At 34.9% G+C, this 24,864-nt stretch overlaps 1 protein-coding gene across 3 annotated transcripts in view; it reads right to left on the bottom strand.

The window, feature by feature from the left end:
• Window positions 1-13,574: 13,574 nt before the first annotated feature.
• Window positions 13,575-24,864, bottom strand: part of LOC111085605 — a 56,896-nt gene continuing 45,606 nt past the window's right edge. For all 3 annotated transcript variants that reach the window (XM_022384985.1, XM_022385001.1, XM_022384994.1), the window contains one exon: window positions 13,575-13,817. In XM_022384985.1, coding sequence (XP_022240693.1) covers window positions 13,783-13,817 — 35 coding nt within the window. In that variant the 3' untranslated portion in view covers window positions 13,575-13,782. The remainder of the gene's footprint in view (window positions 13,818-24,864) is intronic.

The raw sequence follows: 24,864 nt of genomic DNA, 5'->3' as shown, positions 1-24,864 counted from the left end.
ATAAATAAGTTGCGTTTGTTTATTTTGTTTTAATCCAAGACTACACAATGATCTACCTAAGTTCTGTCCACCACGGGGAATCAAACCCCGGATTTTAGTGTTGTAAATCCGTAAACTTATCGCTGATCCATCGGGAAACACACGAGATGTGAATCGTTATTTTAATTATAATTCTATTATAGTTACTGATATATATTTATATATGTCTGTAAAATAAACTGGATGGGACGCTGCTTAGTTGTTATTGTGCCAGGAATTTGAATCCGAAAATTCGTGGCTCGCAACTCTTTACTGCAAAAACGCACTTTGCTCTGCATTTAGTTGTCGTGAGTGAATTAGGGACGGCTATATGCAGTTAACTCTTGTGTATACATATGAATATACAATTTTGCTCAGAAGTCTGAACTAGACAAACAAGTTGTAAAAAACAGAACCAAATCATAAAGCATAATGTAAATCTTTGGGTTTAAAAATATCCCTTGCTAGAGGGCTACAGATTACGCAGTTCATAGAGAAAGGCTTAAATACCCCTTTTTTCAATTAGGTAAAGAAAGATCAACATAAACTAATATGAAGGCCCGGCATGCCCAGGTGGTTAGGGCGCTCGACTCGCAATCTGCGGGTCGCGGGTTCGAATCCCGTCACACAAAATATGCTCGCCCTTTCAGCCGTAGGGGCGTTATAATGTGATGGTCAATCCAACTAGTCGTTGGTAAAAGAGTAGCCCAAGAGTTGGCTGTGGGTGGTGATGACTAGCTGCCTTTTCTCAAGTCTTACACTGTTAAATTAGGGACGGCTAGCGCAGATAGCTCTCGTGTAGCTTTGCGCAAAATTCAAAACAAACAAGCAAACTAATATGAAAGATGGCATTAAATAGACATATCGATCTAACATGCTACTACATGCTCCACCTCATTAAAATTTAATACCTTAACTATCATTCTTTCTGCTGATTATGAAAAAGAGGTTTAAGGCTTTTTTTTTCTCTCTCTTCAATTTTGCATAATTATTTGCATTTGCTTATGTAAATAAAACTTGTTTATTATATTTTACCAAAGAGTTTTATAATTAAAATTTTTTATATATTTGGAGTGAAAATTCTGTATTTGTTCTGGACGCATTATTATTGTAGCTAATTAACACCTAAAAAAAAGGCAAAGAGTTGTAAAGCACAATTACTTGTTAACGTTTTAAACACATGACTTTTATAGAGCGAAAGTCAAGAGGTGCTTTGAGAAAATCTAATCATATCAATTTTATTATATGCTGAAGGTTTGATTGTGTTATATAGACATATTATACATCTCTCATACCAATAGAAAATTAATTCTGAAAAGAAATCAACAACATGTGATACCGTCATATAAACCTAGAAAGAATAAACTGTTCACTACTTTTGGATCAGTGGTAAATTTACGGACTTATAAAGCTTAAATCCGGGGTTCGATTCCTTTCCCCATGGTAAACAGAGCACAAATAGCCTGTTGTGTAGCTATGCACTAAAAAATCATAAAGCCAATAGGAAGACATGCAGTAAAACGGCTTTACTAGAAACGAAACAATGAGTATTGGTATTACAGTTTATAATAGTGAAAACACCTATTATGTATTACAATAAAACTTTGTGAAAAAATACAATAAATGAAATCGAATGGTTTGACAACTTAGGGAATTGAAAATTACTTTTTGTAAGACTTATCATTCGGGGTTATTTGTTTGAAAAAAAGTATTAAGAATAGAATGGTGAAATATCATTCCTATGTATTCCGTAATTTAATGTGGTAAATATACAGTTATTCTCGTATTCCGTAATTTAATGTGGTAAATATACATTTATTCTCGTATTCCGTGATTTAATGTGGTAGAGATACATTTATTCTCGTATTCCGTGATTTAATGTGGTAGAGATACATTTATTCTCGTATTCTGTAATTTAACGTGGTAAAGATACATTTATTCTCGTATTCCGTGATTCAATGTGGTAGCGATACATTTATTTTTGTATTCTGTAATTGAACGTGGTAAATATACATTTATTCTCGTATTCCGTGATTCAATGTGGTAGCGATACATTTATTTTTGTATTCTGTAATTGAACGTGGTAAAGATACATTTATTCTCGTATTCCGTGATTCAATGTGGTAGAGATACATTTATTCTTGTATTCCGCGATTTAACGTGATAGAGAGACATTGTTTCTGTAATTAAAACACTGTCCTTACAAGCACTTACACTTAGCATAGCCTGGTGGTTAGGGCACTTGACTCGCAACCTGCGAGTTGCAGGATCGAACCTCACTACCGAAAATGTTCACGCTTGCAGCAGTAGGGGAGTGGTGTTATACATGACACTCAGTACCACTATTTGTTAGTAAAGAGTAGCCTATGTTTGGCGATGGATGGTGTTGCCTAGCTGCCTTCCTTCTAGTTTATCACTTCAAAATTAAGGACGGATAGAGTAAGTAGTCATCCAGTAGCTCTCTACGAAATTCAGCAAACAAACAAGCACTTATGTGCTGTTTAGATTCACTGTTCACTGTTTACATAACCATAGACTGAGTTTATAATGGGAGAAATATTTTAAGGCGTATTTAAAAAGCGTGAACAGAGAGTTAAATGCATTTTATGTGAAAAATGTGTATGCATTATTGCAGTGGCATGTCGATGCAAGTGCCAGCCGTGGCGCCACGGGCGACATGTTTAGTACCATAATATTTGGTTCACTGAAATTTCCCGTCTGTTCTATATGCAGTTCTGCTTGGGCAACAGCTTCATCTACAAGGTGAGCTCTTTGCACACAAGCAAAAACATAGCGATGAAGCTGGGCATATCTCCTGGTAGTGTCAACAAGATAATGAAAAACGATTTTAAGTTGATAAAAGACTCATTTGTTAAAAGTTCATACGCTTCTGGCCACAACTAGAAATCAGTCAGGATAAAGATGGTCAAAGAACCACGTGCTTATCAAGTCTCCTATAATATCTCCAATGGAGTTTTGTGTTCTAGATTTGCTTATAACTTGTACAGCTACGTACAGTGGGGTTTTGTGGAAGGTTTGTCAAAATGCCTGACCTAAGATTAACCTCACTGTCTTTCGTTGTAGCTTGTTATAACTGTTACAAAGGAAATCGTGATGTGGAACAATAGTACATAATCATGATCATCAGACTTTAGCATGATTGGCAAAGGAAGAAATAGTTCAAAGGGCACACATACCAGTGTGGTGCACTAAAAATATTTATAGCGTGCCTTAATATTTCTAGGTACAACACAAATTAAGATTTTTATATTATTAAAACATTTCGAATTTAGAACAAAAACCATAATCTTACGAACATTTGATATGAAATTTTGGAGGATTTTAGGGCTGGTATTAGCCGGTGGTTAGGACACTCGACTCATAAGCTGTGAGTCGCGGGTTCAAATTCCGTCACCAAACATGCTCGTCCTTTCCGCAGTGGAAGCGTTATAATTTAATGAGCAATCTCACTTTTCGTTGATAAAGAAGTTGAGTAGCTGTCTTCCCTTTATTCTATTACCTCTAAATTAGGGACAACTAAAGCAGATAGCTCTAGAGTAGCTTTACGTGAAATTCGACAAACAAACAAGAGGAATTTAAATATCTTAGAACAACATTTTTTAAAGTGTGAAATGCTCACTTTTTTCAGAGAATAAAAATGATGAAAAATATGTTAAATAGTAGCACTAGAAAATTGTAGTTCAGCGCAAGAACCTATTGACTTAGAGCATGCATAATCCACCCATACCACGTTTATCAGTAGATTATGATGTAAATATAATAAAATCACATGTTAAAGTGTCCATCAATGTACGAACCAGGCGTGGCTTGATGGAAGCTTGTTGGGACTATGAATCCGAGGATACATAATTTGCAACCAGTTGCAGCAAATAAATGATCGGCATTTTGTGGCCATGGATGTGTTACAAAAGTGACAGTCAAATTCCACAATTTAGTCAGACAGAGTAGCTTAAGAGTTGGTGGTAGGTGCTGTTGACTAGCTGCTTTCCTTGTAATCTATCAGTTCAAAATTTTAGAGACAGCTATGCACAGATAGAGCTTTCCGAGAGAGCTATGAAACAAACGAACAAATCATCAACGTCTACGTTTTCTGAAATATAATCGAATTGTAGCACTTGCCAAACAAAAGACATTTTAACAAAACAACAACAACAAAGAAAACCTCTAAAAATATTTGGTAACGAAGACGCACCACGAAGAAGCTTTAAAGAAGCGTGAATGGAGTCGTTTTATTGAGTTTGTAAGAAATTTTGTGTATATTTGCCCAGCGTTGGGCAAATTGTGTAGCATTTATATGCCGAATAATCAAGCAATTTCTATTCGTGTTTGAAAAATAAACAAATAATAAAAAATCGCTCGAAGACTTGTTTGTCTTCTCGACGATAAATGTTTTTTTTTATCAAACGAATGAGTAAAAGTAAAAGAAGACATTATATAAAAAATGAAATCGTTTCTGGTCTTCTAAAGTAAAAAATGCTATAAGCTGTTTTGACAAGAACGTTTTTGAGAGGTGTCTACGCGCTCGTACGTAAGACCATTGGTTGAAAATAAAGGTGTTTTGTTTTTTGTGTTTTAGTTTCTTTATTTGTCAATTACTTTATGATGTTTTGAATTGATGACCTGTAAGCCCTTCCGCTGCTATGATGATTTTATTCATACTGAATGATACTTGTACAGTCTTGCTGATGATGAAGCACGGACTACTGTACGTTGGACAGACATGATAAGTATTGTTGAAACATGCTACAGTATCTATAAAACAACTTCTATGATGGTTCACATATGTCTATTCCTTGAATTTAGGACTTCTGGATGACAGTTATGTTTAAACATTCCATCGTTCTAAGAAAGAGGCATTTCATAAGCAAGTGGAGTTGATTTTATCTATCTATCTATCCTATCAGTTGCTTTAGAAATTTCATAAATTCTTCCATAACCCATAAAACAGCACCACCCAGGATTAACAGAAAGCTTGTTTAGCGCGTCTGACCTATTGAAAACTGTCGTTTTTATTCTTTCTGGCGTGTCTTCACGCGCTTATTTGTTGCATGGGAAAAAAATGGGAATTTTGTTGAAATCAGTTGAGAATTCTGATAGGTATCTTTTGTTGCGGTTTGTTATTTTATGAGCTCACTACATTGATAATCTCTGAAGAGCTGGTATGAATTAGAAAAGAGATGATAAAACAAACTGTTAGAGAGATAGACAATAGTGAATGTTAAAGAAAAAGATAGAGAAAAATATCTTCATTCAATGAGAATCTGTGCGACCCTTGGTCAAAGTAATTTTTTATCTTCTTATGAACAGTATAGGTAGATCAGCTAATATTTAGTTGAAATATTTAGGCATAATTGTACTTTTACGTGTGTACTTCCAATAGTCTTATTATTATTATTATTATTAGTCAGAGTTATTATTAATTATAGGGAATATGAATAAAAATATTATTTTCTTCCAAGATGTTTTGGTTAAAAATTATAGATAGAAGTACTGAACATGGTCACGATAATCAAATAAGCGTTTTTCAATTAAGTGTACCTATAATTGACCTATTCAAACATTAGTTTAGTGGCAGATGACACAATATAACGCATGCGCATTTCGTTTTTCGCTAAAAGAAACAGTTAAATGTGTGTTGGAGAACTTTTTGCTACATGAAAAGTACAAATTCAGGGGCTAAGGAATACGTGTTCAAAATTGAAGTATTCAGTACAGATATTTAAAGATTTACTTGTTTTTGCTCGAACAGGTATACAGACAGTTAATGTTTTGTTTGTTGTTAGCGCAAATCTACACAATGGGCCGTCTTTACTCTGACAAACAATCGCAGGTATCGAAATCAAATTTTTAGCGTTATAAGCCTCAGACTTACCGCTGAACCAACGGGAGGCGACAGGTGATGAAATGCACAGTTATAAGGTAGTCAATGCCATTTTATACTCCGGTGGGACAGCGGTAAGTCTTCGGATTTACAACGATAAAACTGGGGGTTCGATTCCCATCGGTGGACACAGTAGATAGCTCAATGTGGCTTTGCTATAAGAAAACACTGACACACAATACCGTTTTTGCGTGTTATTTGTTTGATCTCCGTAAGACAACACCGGAAACGTCCTTTTTTTTAGGAAAGACTGTCTTCTCAGTATGCTAAAATATGACAGTAGTTGGTCAGTTGTAGTTCATCGTTACTCAGGTATCTGTATAATACCATTTAGTTAGTTTTAATTAAACTGATACAGAGATTATGTTTAGCTTTGTATCTCACACTTAGAAACAGGAGAAGAAAAAGCAACACCAGAGAAATAATTAAATTCCTCCTCTCTCTAAAAAAAAAAGAAAGAATAGAGAAAGACTCATATTGACCTGATAATGAATTAATTTTTTTCGCTGAGTTTCTTCTTATCATAAATTCATATGGAAACTAAATTTGCATGCCTATATATTTAATTAATGGTTTTGCTTCTATACATTTGTGCCAGTTAACAGCACGTAAACGTTGGGTTTCTTAGTTAACGTGTTTATAGTCAGTACGTAATAGAAGTCGTTAAGTGCGAACATCCACCATAAAATGGAGCTAATCTTTACAACGGGTCATCGCGCGTTTTGAAATCACGTTGTTTTCTCTGAACGTCCCTCATAATGTTCAAGCATTGGGACATGTGATGATCAGGATCCACTTTTAACACTTAACACACGTTCTAGGAAAAGCTAACAGGAAGTTGACTCGGTGGCTATACCACTGAGTAACATTTCACTATCCATTATCAAGATTCTCAAATTCACTGCGTTATAATTACAAATATAAGACAGTAAAATGTATTTTTAAAAGAGACCCGTTATTCAAATATATCTCCAAAGTAAATGCATCTTTACTTTTGAAAGGTACAATATATAATTTTATCTTTTCATAATAGTGGCCTCCGGTGGCTCATCGGTAAGTGCGTGGGTTTATAACGCTAGAAATTGAGTTTCGATACCCTTGCGGGGGCAGAGCACAAATAGCCTCTTGTGTAACAAGAAACAAAATAAAAAACAATAAATAATAGTGGTTTACCTGCCAGTAAATTTTTTTAATACACTATCTCTTTCTCTTTATTTATCTATCTTCAATATTAAGCTTACTATCCAAAGTGAGGTTTTTATAATAATTTTGTGAGATTCTTTCTCACTATATTCATTTCGATAATTTATTCTAATTTTAATGTCCTTGTTGAGAGGGTCTAACAAATGAAGATCAAATGTTATTGTTAAACATGTTGCCCCCCCCGTTGGTTCAGCGGTAAGTCTGAAGGCATACAACGCTAAAATTCGGGTTTTGATACCTTCGGTGGCCAGAGCACAGATAACCCATTGTTTTGTGCTGAACGACAAGCAAAAAATAAATAAACATACTACCCTATAAACAACAGAATAAACACACTCTCAAATGACAGTGTTTTACGCAAACTCTATATTTTATCAATTCTAATTTTTAAACTCATAATATTCTTGTGTCAAAATATAAATGAATATATATCTGATTACCTATTCTTATGACGTGTCTATCTGCCTGTTTATGTTTCTTTCTAATTATCTTTTTGTCTATATAACTTTTTCTCTCTCTCTATTTAGATGCCTTTCTGTCCTTCTCTCTCTCTCTCTCTTTAGTATGGTATTCTTCTGTATATGCCTTTCTGTAGCTTTCTGCCTATATATATGCCTTTCTGTCTGTCTCTCTATCTTAACAGGCCTTTCTTCTGTCTTCCTGGCTGTTTATGTCTTTCGGTAGCTCTCTGCCTATATACACATTTCTGTTTGTCTCTCTATCTTAATATGCTTTTCTTCTGTTTTCTTGTTTGTTTATGTCTTTCTGTAGCTCTCTGCCTATATATGTCTTTCTGTCTGTCTTTTAACCTATAAATATGCCTCTCTGTCTCTTTCTCTTTTTGTTTATATATTTGTATCTATCTGTCAATTGTTTTGCACAAATGCCGTTTGAAAGAATAGTTATATCTAGGAAATTAAAGAAAATCTTCCCTGTATGTTGTATTATTCATGAACTTTGTTTAGAGGCTTTTAGTGAATTAGCAAATGGGGAATTGGAGCTCTTCGTGGTTAGAAAAGATCTCCGTTCATGAAAAATTGTACTGGTTTCATGCCAGCACGCCTTCAGAGAAGTTAAGCCGAATTTCTTTTTTTTTCTTCTTCTTCTTTTTTACAAGGAACAAGATTTGTAAGATTCCCTTGGAGCTCGGCAATAAATTTTGGACACAAACCATAGTGATGATGTATAACTGCTGTCGTCATCGTCTTGTCGTTGTCGTCGTCGTTTTTCTTATATTAGAGAAAAGCAAGAAAAAAGCCTTCAGAAAAAATTTACACTTCAAAAATATTAGTCTTTGTTTCTCTAGTTTATGAAAATACATTGGGAACAAAAGAGGAGTCCTCTCGAATAAAATCGTTTTTTCGGAAAAACTAAAATGTGTACACATTATACATTAAGTTCCTGATAAACGTAAATTTTTAGGTGTATCTTAACAAAATATTGAAATGTTCTAATACATTAGATGTTTCTAGATTTCTAGAAATTACAGTGGAAAAGAGAATGGTTTATATGGATATTCCTTAAGTAATTGAAAGTCGTTTTTCATTATTTATCTGTAGGAACAATGAATTAAACATCACGTTATTTAACATTGATAAATATTACTTCTGGGGTTTTGAAAGAATTTCTAAAATAATAAAAAATAATCGCTCAAAACTATTATTTAAATTAAAGATTTCGAGTAAGATGGATCTGAATCCCTTGGTACTTCTCCTGAATTTATCCTTCCCAAACAAACTAAACTTTCTTGCGAGCAAATTGATTTAAGTAATTAGCATTAAAAAATGAAATATATATAGAACAGACAGTAGGAAATATCTCGAATGACATCTATGGAACACACTAAAATAGGTAGACACAAAACATATAACACACTGACGATAAGAAACATTTAACAAGTTTTACTTTTTGCTCCCAGGGTTTAAGGTTCACTAAACATTATAAATAGGGAAAGGTTTTATTATCTTTTCTTGAAGAAATTACACCTTTTGCTTCTGGGCGTGGCCTAGTGGTTAGCGCGTCGGGCTGCATATTAAAGATCCAAGGTTCGAGTCGCGTTATGCCTCTAAGTACGCTCTACACTTTGAGTTGTAGAGACATGATTACCATGACAGTCATTCCGTCTATTCTGTTAAGAACAGTCTCATAGGCGGCGGGTACCACAGACTGATTGTCCTCTGGTCAGCAGCTCAAAATTAGGTATGGATGAGTCTTAGGCGTCTTTTACCTGATCATTTAGATCGTATATCACGTAAAGTGTCGTTCAGGTACTAAGCTATTGTAATCGTGCTTATCAATGCATGCATGCGAGTCACATTTCTTGAATTATCTTGGAAAATTATATAAGGAAAAGTCAATTCCTTTTAGTTGTGGCTCATTGAAGCGGGAATAATTATTAATGTTATTGAACTTACGTTTAATGTTATCTTATGCATACTATCTATAATTTCATTATGTCATAAAGTACCTAAAGAATAGAACGATGATTTGATAGGCTAATATTTTGTATTTTATAGCACATGGATACACAATATGGACTGTACGAAATTAGCCCCTGTTTTCACATGTATTTATATGTGAGGTGTTATATATAAGAATCTTATTCTGTGTTCCACTAAACTGATGGTTTGTTAACCTAAATGTTGTAAGAGGTAATTATTAATGCGAAGTACAAGAACATAGTGTTAGCTTTGCTCTGTATAAAGTTGCTTTTCAAAATGAATTTGACACAACCAGGAATATTTTTGTATCGCGAAATGAAACTGGTTCTTCCACGTCAAATGCCGAAACGTTAGATTCAGTGGTTTCAGTAACCAAGATTTTTTATTTTATTTTGGCTCGAGTTTCAACGTTCACTGGAAGACTTTGATAAAATGAGCAAAGCCCACCCTTTCTATCCGAGCAAAGTCTGATTACGTAGATATTTATGAAACATGTCCTTAGAAAGAGGTCGGATCGATTTGGTTGATAACCAATGTTTTAAGTTTCCTGGCTCATCAACGGCACAATACGTTGGCGTATGTCTGTCTGTCTGTCAAACATGCGTAGGTGGCCATAAATTTAATTTCTTTCCTTTATGACGCTACTCTTCGTTGGAACATTAAAGAAAGGGGAGGCTTATAAAAAAAAACCTGGCTTAAAGAACATCATCAACATCTTTTATAAGTCATAATAAGTTTGTTCAAGATCCTTTGCTTCGGCATATGGATAAAAGCTATATTTCGATTTTGTTTACCATCTTAAGAAAAATGAAAGGGATTTAACTCAGCTGTAAAACTTTCAGATGAAACGGTATGTTTAATTCCCTTGGTAAAATTGCATTTCTTAGACAGCGCTTCTGTGTTATCCTGGTCTCTGAATATATCAAGAGGTGAGACGGTTCAAGTAGTTTAACAATGTGCTTAGTTGAAAGGTTTATCGAACAGCATCATAAAGTTTTCAGAGGCAGTTTGAACGAAGAAAACTAATGAATGTATCCATCCAATGCTGGTAGCTTCCAACTGACGCTGTTTCACTAATCATTCACCTACCTAGATACTGGTAACATGTACTTTAAGTACTTACATTATCCTCGTATCGTTTACTAGTGTTGGTAATGTTCACAATCTGAGAAAAAATTAAAACATAAGAATTGGTTCATTGTCGTTTCTTTCCATTTCCATACAAGACATTTCCATTTCTAATTTTCAAATATAAAATGCTAAACTTACTCAGAAAACTCTAAGTTTTAAGGTTGATATTCAAGTAATTTTTACGCTTATAACCGATCATGGTTATTTATGTGATTGTTTGTTATAGAGTACTTTAAAAGACTATTATAGTTCACGCCACTTGCCTCGTCTTCACGTGGATGTCTGGGTTCATCTTCTTGTTCGTATAGCAAGCTCAGTTCACTGAATTGTTTTGTTTTTCCTTACTGACAAGAAATTCGGGCATCTGAAGTTTTCAATCTTGTTATATTTAGTGCGCATTTCCTAATTAATCTTTATGTAAAACGACATAAAAGAAAAAGAGGTTCAAAAATACCTGTATAAATTTATCACTCAATAGCTGTTATAAACGTCACACCATAACACACACCTCACCACCAATTCTACAGGCTGTTCGACACAATAAATGATATAATAAAGGTTACTATAGAAAGATCATTTACAACAGCGATATCAATGATTTATCGAAGTGTAGGTAGAGTATAGTAACATCTGTTTGTCTGTATTTTATCGTACGGAAATAATGTGGAAACGGATGGATATATACTCACGAACTTTTCCGAATGAATTATTTTCTTGACACCAGTTGAGATTTGGATAATCATAAAGGTCATAGAATTCAAATCTTCATCCTGAATAGCGCTATATGCGCATGAGAGCCAAGTGGGTTCGTGAAAGATTTATCGGGTCCAGATATAGCTGTGTCGTCCCTTATTTTAAAATACTGACTAGAAGAAAGGCAGCCAACCAGTCCAAACCACCGTAACAAGGGCTTGGTTCGTCCCTTTTAACCGAATAACGGGATTTATTGTCATTATTATAAGGCACCCAGTGCTGAAAGTGAGAAGTGTGTTAAACTGCTCCACGATTCGATCCATGGACCCTTCGATTCACATCCCAACAAGTTAATCACTTGGCCACACCTTGCCTGGTGTTATAGAAGTCATTGCCATATACAGTTAAAAACATAATGATAACAGTAGGTTCAGGAGTTGATTTTTCATTAATTACACATTAAGGATACTAAAGAGGTCATAAAGATTCAGTTTACCAACTTGTTTTAGTACCATTCAGTACCGGTAGGGTACTTATATGTCATCGTATTATGTAATGTTATGTTTTTACCTTTTATACCACTCTCAGTGTAAAAATATATATATATATTGGGTAAAATCACTGGTTTTATGTATAAAATATACTGGAATATCCAGTAGTAATTACTGGAATCAACTGAAATAGTGATGACACTATTTCAGTTGATTCCAGTAATTACTACTTTTGTTTAGTATTTGTACGTTAGTTGTATGTTTTCAGGGACCCTTTAATCACCGAAGTCCACAAGCAGTTTGGTGCATAAACAGTCCAAAAAAATGTGTTTAAAAGGAGATGCACCTCATCTGTAATTCTACAAATATTGTGTGTGTGTGTGTGTGAAATAGCAAAAGTAATTAATATATCGTTGCAGCTCTTCTCAGTTCTTTTTATCATTCTTTGTTTGAAATTTAATTTTAATTTCCACGTGATTATTATTTACTCTCACAACCTTACGTGATGTTTAGAAATGATTTGTTAAACTCAAGCAGACTTAGAAAAAGGTAAAAATTACTTAAGTTATTTCTCGTCCGCTAATCAAGCCATGTGGTATTTAAATAGAAGTTGTGCGGTCGTTACGCTTTTAAGACGAGATTTTAAGGAGTGAATATTAATATTGAGACAAAATAAATTTCAAAGAGAACCGTTCAACCGCCACAGGTGCAGGGATTCCTAATAAAAAACATCAGAACCTGTACACTTATCTTAAACATACACTATAGACTTGTCAATGGGAACAAAGTTGTGGCATATATGACTTTGTATACGACACACATCCATATGTATAATATACGTGAAAGGGGTGCTTGGGTTTGATTCATATACCCGAATCGTTTTTATAATGACACTGTGCTATAGAATTAACTTTCACTTTGTCACATTGTGAAAAGTTTAGGTATTGATTTCAACCTGTCTCAGCTTCCATCTTGTTTCGCATGTACATAAAGAAAGCAAACGCTATTACTTTTTCAGTTCGTGATTGATATATTTTTTAATTTAATAAAATACAAAAGTGTAAGATGTTTCATTACTTCAGACTCTCTAACATTTTCTCGGGTATTGAAGATGTTAAATACACTTTGATTACTCTTGAATTACCGGAATGGGACGGACGTGGCCTTGTGGGTAGCGTGCCCGAACTGTAAGTCCGAGTTTTCTTGGTCTGCTTGCCGCAAAAACTTACTCCCTCCTCATTTTGGGGCCATGTGCGCGTTGTAAAAGTGACGTTAAAATTCCACTATTCGGTCAGACATAAGTAGCCCAAGAGTTGGCGGGTGGATGCTGTTGTCTAGCTGCTTTCCCTATAGTCTATCAGTTCAAAATAAGGAACAACTATTCACACTTAGCCCTTAAATTCTCAAATCAACAGTTAAGGGAAACATAGTATGTATAATTAAGTCTTCTTCAATTAATTGATGTTTAGGGTAGAAATTGAATGGCTCTTCAACTATTGGTAATATAAGATATAACGTCTCTTCAGTTAAAGAGAATATAGGATGGAAATTGAAAGACTTCTCGATTAATGGGAATATGGAATATGAATTCATAAACTTTCAATATACCACTGATGATAGGTAACAGATTCTGAAAATTTCATATTACACATAGAAGATAGTCACTTCAATGCTTAGTGATAAAGTCTCTTTATTTCGTGCTTTCTACAGTTACTTGTTTGACATTTTCTATTTAAAATAAAGAAGACAAATGATCATTTGAGATGTTTCTGGACTCTGTAAATATACTTGAATTAAATTTTAAAATCTGAGCTTAAGCTGCTTTAACTCATTATGTCAAGAAAATAATAAAGATAACCATATCCTGGTAGACGAGCAATTACTTTTATAACATCAGATGGTGCTAATGTCTTATCCATGGGTTTCCACGTGGCGCATCTGTAATACAAACAAACCAAAACATTAAATAATTTTCAAAAAGATACTCTTCTGAAATCTTATCCATGGGTTTCGATGTGGCGCATCTGTAATACAAACAAACCAAAACATTAAATAATTTTCAAAAAGATACTCTTCTGAAATCTTATCCATGGGTTTCGATGTGGCGCATCTGTAATACAAACAAGCTAAAATATTAAATAATTTTCAAAAAGATACTCTTCTGAAGTTTTCTTTACTAAGACACTTCATTTTGATTAACAATTTCTAACCATTAGCAACTGAAGCAAAGAGAAAAGCGTCTCACAGGCGTTTTTTGATGCATGCATAATGTGTAGGGTTTAATGTTATAGGTTTTTGTTGATCTATAAAATTGCCCCCCAGTGGCACAGCGGTATGTCTGCGGACTTACAACGCTAGAATCCTGGTTTCGATACCCGTGGTGGGCAGAACACAGATAGCCCATTGTGTAGCTTTGTGCTTAATAACAAACAAACAAACTTGCACCCCCCCCCCAATATTTTGCTAAAATGTCGTCACTGTTGCATTTGATTTCTGAGATTGTCGTACTTTTATCAAATATCGGTTACTATAACATTTTTAGACCTATTCTCTACCGATAAATAGTCCAAGGAAGCAAAAAATCGAGTTTTACAATATCTTAGTACAGCGAAGTGTAACACCTCAACCCAACAATTATTACGTGCAGTAAATGAATACCGCCTTCAATGAATTCTGTATGCTGTATAGGAATGGTTATCTAGTTAATGGTTATTATAGCTTAGGATGAAATACAACTACAAATATATATTATATGTTTTAACGGACTGACTACTTAAGTCAGCAAATATTATATACATGTTATTACAGTTTATGATATATTTCAAGTTCAACACATGTAGATATTATTTAAATCAAACTCAAAATTTGTCAACATTAATTACGAGATTAAATGTTCTAGAGCTCATCATTTTTGCTTATATTTATTTATAGTTTAACATATTATTTATATGTATATATATATATATATGTATGGAACTTTAAAACACATTCCCTTCTATAATGATGACTGCTGCCTTATAAACTACCCAAGAGGAGCCAAGATGTTTCTTGAAGAGACTGTTTACAGATCAGTTTGTACAAATACCGCTAAAAGTCAGCAGAAAAGAAAAACTTTGTGTATCCTGCCTCATCCGTGAGAAAACTTTTATTAAAGCATAATCAAGATTCTTGTGCAGTTAATAGATTTTGATTGCAAAATTATCTGCTTGCCGAAGGGCAATTAAATCTGTTTTGTTTTGAAATATTCTTAAATCCATATATTTAAAAATTTGCAGGAAAATAACTTTCTACTACCGCCTGACTTCTTTGAAATTCAAATAAATATTTCGATCTTGAACAGACGGACTTCCTTCAAAGAGTAAATTGAGTGACGTGAAATACTTTCAGTGGTCAAATAGCAAATATAAGGATTTAAAAAAATCCAACGAATAATATGCTACTATTATGGATTAGACGCCAAACGTTCACGAAGCATTAGAAACCATTAGTCATAAAATATGATTTAAAAAAAAATCACGTCGTCACCCAGTGAGACAGCGGTAAATTTACGAATTTACAACGCTAAAATTCCCAGTTCGATTCCCCGCGGTGGACTCAGCAGGTAGTCCAATATATCTGGGCCCAGCATGACCAGGTGGTTAGGTCACTCGAATACCGTTACCAAACATGTTTGTCTTATTACCCGTGGGGAACGTTATAATGTGACAGTCAATCCCACTATTCATTGGTAAAAGAAGAGTAGCCCAAGAGCTGGCGGTGGGTGGTGATGACTAGCTGCTAAATTAGGGACGGCTAGCGCAGATAGCCCTCGTGTAACTTTGCGCAAAATGCAAAAGACAAACAAACCAACAAAATAAACCAATATTTCTTTGTTCTAAAAACAAACAATCAAAAATTACGTTAACTTTGGAAGTAGCTTGTGTGAGACAAAAGACAGATCTCAAATGTTATTTTTACACACCTCTTATTTGGAATTTGTTATGGACCTGTCAAGAGTAGTGAAAAAAAAAACATCTGCGCTTAACGTCATTTTTATCACAAATTTTAGACCTAATACGTTAACACTATTTTACTTCATTCATTATTACAAGTTTAAGGCCTTATGTGATTGGAGCTAAAGTCTTGATATTCAAAAAAAGTTTAAAATAAATTGGATTACGTTTTTTGAGTGAACACATTGAAACAGTCTGATAGTCTGTTTTCAATAAGAGTAACTAATAACTGGTTTATAAGTATGCACGTGCATATTTTTGAAATATGGTTAATCTACAATGATATATTATTTCCTCCGCTTCGGCTTTCAACCACTCGGCTCGCAATCTGAGGGTCGCGGGTTCGAATCCCCGTCCCACCAAACATGCTCGCCCTTTCAGCCGTGGGGGCTTTATAATGTGACGGTCAATCCTTCTATTCGTTGGTTAAAGAGTAGTCCAAGGGTTAGCGGTGGGAGGTAATGCCTTCCCTCTAGTCCATCACTGCTAAATTAGGGATGGCTAGCGCAGATAGCCCTCGTGTAGCTTTGCGCGAAATTCAAAACAAACAATCCTTTCAAGAATATATTTGTTTTAATTTGAAATTTAACTTCGTAAAGGTCATATAGTTCATGGCATTGTCATTAGATTCGCAATATACTCGCGAACCTAACTAGCTTGTACATTTTCATTAAACGTTTCCTAAGAGCACAATCGTATTTTATATACAAATGTGTTTTGATACGTTTGTCTCTACTTGATTAAAAGCCAAAAGAAAAAACTAAATTAGGTTTCAAAATTAAATACCTGAGGTTATTGTTATGAAATTCTTCGGAAATTTTCAGAATTCTCGCGCAAAACTATACAAAAGACTATATATACATAGTCCTCACTTATATTGAGCTGACAGACTATAGAGAAGGAAGCTTAGTCAATAGCACCCACCGCCAATACTTGGGAATAGTAGGACTCGATCTTACTCTTAATGTGCACCTACTGCTCTAAGTTGTGAAGCGCCATTTTGTGGTAATGGCATACGAACAACATATCACTAGTCCAATAGCTGGCTTGTTCTCGTTATGAGATCTCTATTCAAAAATTCTATTACGCATAGTGCTCAAAAATCCTCCACCCCCCACCCACCCATTTTGTTTTTTTTCTTGCTAAAGTCAGAGTGGTCTTTGAAGAATGTACAAAATGGAGTCGTTGCTTTCAATAACAGACAACCAACAAGTTCCTATTATTTTATGCTGGATGTCTTCTCGCATGGAGGAGGCTAAACTTGAGAGCATAGAAATGCATTATAGAAACATTTTACGGATTTGTTCTTTTGAATATTTTCTTTCTCAGTTCTATATATCGAGATGAGCGTGCTGCTACTGTTTTCTTCAAAAATAGCTATTTCTAGTTGTGGACTCCAATCACGTCTCTGAATAGCTCTTCTTCCGGAAACGTTTTCGTCAAGAAATTGGTTGTGTTTCCGACTTTAGTTGCAAGAGAAACTATTGATCTAATGACCATATCTGTAACAGTAACCTTATCAGTACCCGGTGCAGAATGGTATATTCTTAAACTCATAATACTTATAAAATAATTTAGGAATTATTTTTTTCCTCTTCTCATGTGATATCTTTGAAATGTGAGAGTTACCAAAATACGTCTTTTAATTAAACATTTCTAATTTGTTTGTTTGTTTTTGAATTTCGCGCAAAGCTACACGAGGGTTATCTGCGCTAGCTGTCCTTAATTTAGCAGTGTAAGACTAGAGGGAAGACAGCTAGTCATTACCACCCACCGTCAACTCTTGGGCTACTCTTTTACCAACGAATAGTGAGATTGACCGTCACATTATAACGCCCCCACGGCTAAAAGGGTCGAGCATGTTTGGTGGGACGGGGATTCGAACCCGCGACCCTCAGATTGTGAGTCGAACGCCCTAACCACCTGGCCATGCCGGGCCAACATTTCTAATAGATATACAAATAAGTAGAGAACGGTACGTTTGAACGTAACACCATAACAAACTAGGTAATTATTCTAATTCAGTTACTACATTTACTTATTTAAGTATATTTACTTTAAATACATTTATTCACTAAAAGTATTTTCAATTAAAGATTTTTTTAATAGAACACGTCAAAAATGGACAAAAATTGTAAGTTTATAAAAAAAATATTGTTTCGTTTTAAAATTTGGTGTTTTTTTAGTATAGTATCTTAAGTTAACTTTATCATTAGTTCAGATCCATTCATTACTTTTTAATTGAAAACAAATATTTTAGAGAATTATAGGACACGACTTGCAATACTGGCGATAACAAAGGAATTTGGTTCTCTTCAGAATTTAACTGCGAAATATATATCGCAAATAAAGGATCTTATTGAACGTTTGTAAGTCGGTTGTTGCTGTTTGTCATTAAGCACTAAGCTACACAAAGGGCAATCTGTGCTCTGCCCACCACGGGTATCGAAACCCGATTTCTAGCGGTATAAGTCCGCAGACATACTGCTGCGCCACTAGGGGGCTTCTAAGGCGGAAGGATACGCAAAAAAAAAATCCATTATGTATTTTAAACCAAAATTTTCAGAAAAGATACCATACCAATGGTTTATCTTCCAAAAAAAGTTCAGTATCTAAATTTGGAAATATCGCTCTGATGCATTTATAGCTCATTACCGAAAAGAATTCAAACAGTTAATTACGAGATTATTTGTTTAGTGTTGATTGTTTGACTGCTTTAATCAAGTGTAGTTTATCTGTTTTATATCTATTTTTATTACATTTAAAAATAGTCAATTCTGCTTACACTTTCCCTTCACTTTTGAATAATACTTGACATTTTTAAGGTCTTTTTTTTTCCTTGGCTTTAAAAACCTTAGGAACGCTAGATTTACTTAGTTTTAGCAAGCCAATATTTGTCAAATCAGATTCAGTAAAGTAGGAGGGTTATAACGATAAGAAATTTGCTGACTTCTAGCAGTAGGACTCAGCATCTTTTCTTTCACGTTCTACTTAACCTGTGTCTGGATAGGAACCGCTTCCTCGCCTATGTAATGATCCATGCCAATATTAAGGAATTTACTGTCGCCTTGCATGTGTCACCAGATGTCGTAGCCGTTTCATATGTGCTGATGCCCCGAGAACCTGAACGTTTTCACGTGCATTTTTCACAGTATTTTGCATTCGACATGCTTTCCTCCCCCTCCCAGTGGCACAGCCTTATGTCTGTAGATTTACAACGCTAAATCCCCCCCCCCCAATGGCACAGTGGATTTACAACGCTAAAAATCGGATTTCGATACCCGTGGTGGGCAGAGCACAGATAACCCATTGTGTAGCTTTGTGCTTAACTGCAAACAAACAAACAAAGTATTAGACAGTTACAAGTAAGGACAATGAAAACAACATCTTTAGTTAAAACTCTACTACTGATATTTATCACTCAAAAATATAGTTGTTTTCGTTGTGTAATGAGTAAAACTTGAATACACTTGTTGATCTCTTTTTTTTTCATGTAAAATGTGCTGTTTTTTGTGATAAATTTAGAAAATTTTCAATATCAGGCACAATTACAGAATTTCTGTGGGATTACAGAAGCTCTAGCGAGTCTAATCTTTTAAAGAAAAATACAGAAAAACGTCATCAATGGGGAACAGATACGGTGCCTCATGTTATTGTGTATAAAAGAAGAAACTGTCACCGCTACCAAACACACAGAACTGTGACGTACTGAATTGGAATCTTCCCTCATCCAGTTTGATCCAGATAATAGACAGGCAAGTAACCAGGCACGTGCAATGGGTAAAATTTTGCACACAGTGGGCGGGCTTGAATATTAAATTAAAACACAGTTGTAAAGCGAAGGGGTCAGATGCGCGAGTTACATGACAGCACCAGCTGTTCTCCAATCCTATATTTTAAAGAGTGGTGGAGCCACCTACCGGTTATGTTATAAACGCACTGGCGAAAACTTCTGTTTTTAATGGTTGGAGGGGGGGGGGAGACGTAAGAAATGCTATAACCAACGTTTTATGATGAAACGTTTTAAAGCTGTACGCGTATGTATTTAACTTTGTATAACTATGTACCTTTTTCTTAGCATTTTACATTTTAAATAATCCATTACACATGTTTTCCCATTGATCACTAATGTTGGCCTTCTTCTTTCTTCATTCGTCTTTAGCTTTTTATACATTTATAGCTTCCCATCATAGAGGGAATAGCACAATATATTTTAAACGAACCACATGATATTTCATGCGATTTAAGGATTGCTTTGTCGCCTAAAACGTAAACAACAAAAGAAACATAGATATCTATTCAGTCTTATTTACTCATATGTTCAGTGGTATTATAGATTAAATAACTTTAACAATTTAAATATTCATAAAATACATTTTTTACATTTACTCAGCAAAACAAAACAAAAACAAACAATTACGTTTTTTCTTGATCTAATATTAACTTTGTTAAGATGCATAATGTTTTCTCTCTCAAAGGGGGCTTAGCGGTTAAGACACTCAACTTGTAATCTGTCAGTTGTGAGATCGAAACCATCGCCGAACATGCTCACCCTTTCAGCTTTGAGATTATTATAATGTGACGGTCAATCGCACCATTCTTTGGTAAAAGAGTAGTCCAAGAGCTGACGGAGAATAGTGTTGACTAACTGCCTTTCCTGTTGTCTATCACTTCAAAATGCCCCCCCCCCCGGTGACTCAACGGTTTAGATACCACAATGAGTTCAGCAAAGATGGCTTATTCTGAAGATTTGTATTTATCAACACCCAAAGAACAATCTTTTCAATATTAGGAACACTTAGCGCAGATAGCCCTCGAGTAGCTTTCCACTAAAAATTGACAAACAAACAAATTATCTCACAGACAGCTTTGTTTTCTAGCATGAGAATAATATTGCGAGTCAGATGAAAACGTAAGGTTCTGTGAAACATCCGCCATCTATGGGAAAATTTCTACATTAAGAAACATAAATCGTCTTATAATTTCGCAAACAGGTATACTTGTCAGGAGTAAGCTTATAATGAACTCAGACGTCATCGTGTTTTAATTTCATACATTTATTATAAATCAGGTTTTATCTCTAACATGTCTTAACATGAATGATAGCACCTCATAAAATACTCAACATGAATATCGAAACGTTGTCTGAAAACCATGAAAAGCGGAAAGAGAAGTCCATAGAAAAACTCAGTCCACATATTGAAGACGCTACTTAAATTCCCCTTTTTAAAAGAAGATATTGCCCCTTGAAGATTTTACGATTTGAAGATAAAGTTTTTGTTTTTTTTTAATTTCGCGCAAAGCTACACGAAGGTTATCTGCGTTAGCCATCCCCAAGTTAGCAGTGTAAGACTTGAGGGAAGGTAGCTAGTCATCACTACCCACCGCCAACTCTTGGGCTACTCTTTTACCAACGAATAGTTGGATTGACCGTCACATTATAACGCCCTCGCGGCTGAAAGGGCGAACATGTTTGGGGATGCGGAGATTCGAACCCGTGACCCGCAGATTGCGAGGCGAGCACCCTAACCACCAGGCCATGCCAGGGCCTTGAAGATAAAGAGAATCGAGTGTATCATTCCCAAAAGAAGACTGAATATGTGAAATAAATCGAATTGTTGTTGTTTGTCGTTGTTGTGAATTTTATGCAAAGCTACATGAGGGCTAGCTGCGCCAGCCATGCCTAATTTAGCAGTGATAGACTAGAGGCAAGGCAGCTAGTCAACGTCACCCACCGCTAACACTTGAGATACTCTTTTACCAACGAATATTGGGATTGATCCTCACATCATAACACCCTCACAGCTGAATGGAAGAGCGTGTTCAGTAACGGAATTCGAACCCACGACCCACAGATTGCGAGTCGAGCACACTAACCACCTGGCCATGCCGGGCCACTTCGACTGATTCCCTATCACATTCATTAACTATGATATTATTGAATATAATATTTGAACAAATATGCTACTGAACTTTCTTGTAAAAATATATACTTTTCAAAGAAATAAAAACAACACTAGAAATAACCTAACACTACAGCAATACAAAAAGTTGAGTACGTTATACTAAATCTATTTTAAAGCCTCACAACATCGTTACAGCACCTGGTTTTTGATTATGTTGCTTACTGTTGCCTGTGAATCATAGACTCCTTTTGTAACTGATACTTGTGTTCGTGTATTCTCACATATTGCAAACCGCCACACTTACAGTTACTACGGTTAAGATATGACCTGTTGCATGTCTGTTTGTGGACAGTCCTGGCTCCCCAAGTTGATCCATAGTTCTTTGTTTATCAATACCATTAAGTATAAGAGATATCCCTGTTTTGGAAAATCTTAATTCCCAATCTGAACACACGTTTGTGATTTGAGTGTATAAGTATTTGGGTCAAAAAGGGCTGTTACATACCCTTCCCAAAGGCGATAATTTTTCAGTGAACATCATACTACATGCGTAATGCCTATGTCAAAATGTAATTTTGTCCACCGCAACGTTATATTATCTATGATTATCACGTGACTTACTGGCTTACACATTCAAAATCATTTTAATATAATGTAGTCAACCCTCTGTACAAAATTCTTTATCAGTTTTTTATGTGAAACAATTAAACGCAGCCTACATAAAATCCGATAAACATAAATAACTTACTATTTAATAACATCAGATATAATGGCAGGAAGATCAACGCCAAGAAAACCAAACTTTTACACAGGGGCGGAATCTTTATTCAACCACAAACTCCGGAATAGTACGAATACCTACGTTCACTATAGAATTCTGACCCATCTGTTCCATGCCGGTCTCCACGCAGCAAAATCAGCCTTTCATTCTTTTTTTTTTGAGGAACGTGGACTTATCCATTACTACTCAGGAACTCCAACATTCTCAAGAGCACGAGACACCACCATAAAATCCGTGTTGCCCACAGAATCAGCTCAAAGAAAATCGGAAAACTGACTCAGTTCATGAAAGTTATAGTAACATCTACCAAGATAACTGGGTTTATTCTTAATCATGGCTGTTTCTTGTATTTATTTCATTTCAGGGATAAGAAAAAACATAGAGAGAAAAAAACACCGACTTCCATAGACCTCCCTCTCTCATACCACAGACAGGTAGCAAGACCAAACCGAAACTAGAGCTCTATCCCAGGTGTCAGACAACCATCGCCATGCGTTCTTTCAAAGACCAAGCCATTCAGACCGATGTCCAAGCAGAAAACATCACTCCCTCTTCTATCACGAATAATTAAAGAATTGCTTCGAGACTGATGAATTTGATGGGTTTTTATCCTAGTTGGATTTATAGATTCCTACCTTCTTGATTAAAAGCCGTTTGTCGTTTGGTTGTCAAAGTTGCTTTTGTCGACAAGATCAGTCTGGCTTTCTCTCCAGGACTTAGATTATCATTACTTTTTTTTTGTCGTTGTTCCTTTGTCCCACGATTCCTCAAAAGAGGCAAATGATTGATTCTAGAACACCCTGGGTTTTTAAAACCCAATTACCTACCATTATAATTTGTAAAACCAAAATACTTGTTGTAGGAAATTATGGGTATTCTATTTCCCTTCGAATGTTAAATTTTGAACGTCATGACCGCGAGGAACAATGCCTTTACTATAATTCATTATTTTTCTAATTTTTTGTTTGTTTGTTTGTTTGTTTGTTTAACATGAAACTTTCCAATAACACCAATCCTAATGCACAGATTATGTAATTTTTGTTGTTACTGAAAGTAACTACAGTATCTTAAACTTCGGCATATTTTTCGCAATTTATCAACAGATGGCAGTAGCTGAAGTAGCAAAATAAAAACTTACAAGTACGTTAACATCAGTTTGTATTGTCTCGAGCAATGGAAAAATAAATAATAAAGTAATTATAAGTAATAATAAATAAAGTAACCTCTCCTAGTAATAAAAAAATATAAACAAAACACAACTTAGAATTGAACTTGTAGAATTATTGAGTAATGTTGGATATTTGAGGTAAACCATCCAGAAAACTTTTGACCTTAGTCAATTGATGAAGTACTAAAATAAATACCCTTAAAAGTCCACAAGTCCATATAAATTACACCGAGAACATAAACTTCAGTGTAACTTAGCTTTGCCCAAAAATTTATCAAATAAAATATCTTTCATGTAAGCATATTGTCAAGATGCGTACAAAAATCATGGCGTTTGGTGTTTCCAGCTCTCTACACGAATACCGCTCCAATCCCTCTACATTCTACATGATAGAGTGGATAATTACTAAGACTTTGTAGACGTCATTACGTTCGTTCTTTCACCAAGAGACAGAAAACTTTCTCTTTGATGTACACCGACAAATGACGTACGAAGATGCGCACCAATTAGAGCGTTCCAAATTGTAATAAAACCATAGCAAATAACACAGTCAGTTAGGTTCCATTTTCTATTTGGTTGACTGGGAAGTACTCTGGGGATTCCTATAGGTTTCGGGTTTACACATAATACTTCTTTGAGGCTACTTTTTAAAAGTTGATTGGACTGTTTTTTTAATCAAAATAATTATATCTATAATATCTCATACTTTATAAAATAGGAATAATATAGAAGAAAAACTGCGTATTTCATTACTATTTCAATACGTAGGTCTTCACGAATGCCAAGTATATACAGAGATATGTAGATTAAACCGTGTAAAAAAACACCCGTGCCTCTTAATTCAAGTATAAAAATAAATTTCAACGTCGAATGTTTCTGTTGTGTCTGAATGAACAAAATATAATAAACCGAAATTTCCATCAAAGCAAAATTATTACTCAATGTATTTAAAAACTTTGCTCGTAAATGTTTTGGTTAAAATGACTCAAAATGTTTATTTTACCCAAAAGTAGTTTTTTTTTTTTTCAAATAATTTCTTCATTAGAGCTTCACATTATGTATACTAGATTTTTTTTTCTGACTTACTCCTAAAACAGATTTTAATTTATTTATTTACAGCGCCTGGCATGGCCAGATG

This window comes from Limulus polyphemus, unplaced genomic scaffold (genome assembly GCF_000517525.1).
Source record: "Limulus polyphemus unplaced genomic scaffold, Limulus_polyphemus-2.1.2 Scaffold23, whole genome shotgun sequence".
NCBI lineage: Eukaryota > Metazoa > Arthropoda > Merostomata > Xiphosura > Limulidae > Limulus > Limulus polyphemus.
The sequence above is the reverse complement of the archived record's forward strand: the minus strand, read 5'-3'. Positions and strand labels throughout refer to the sequence as shown.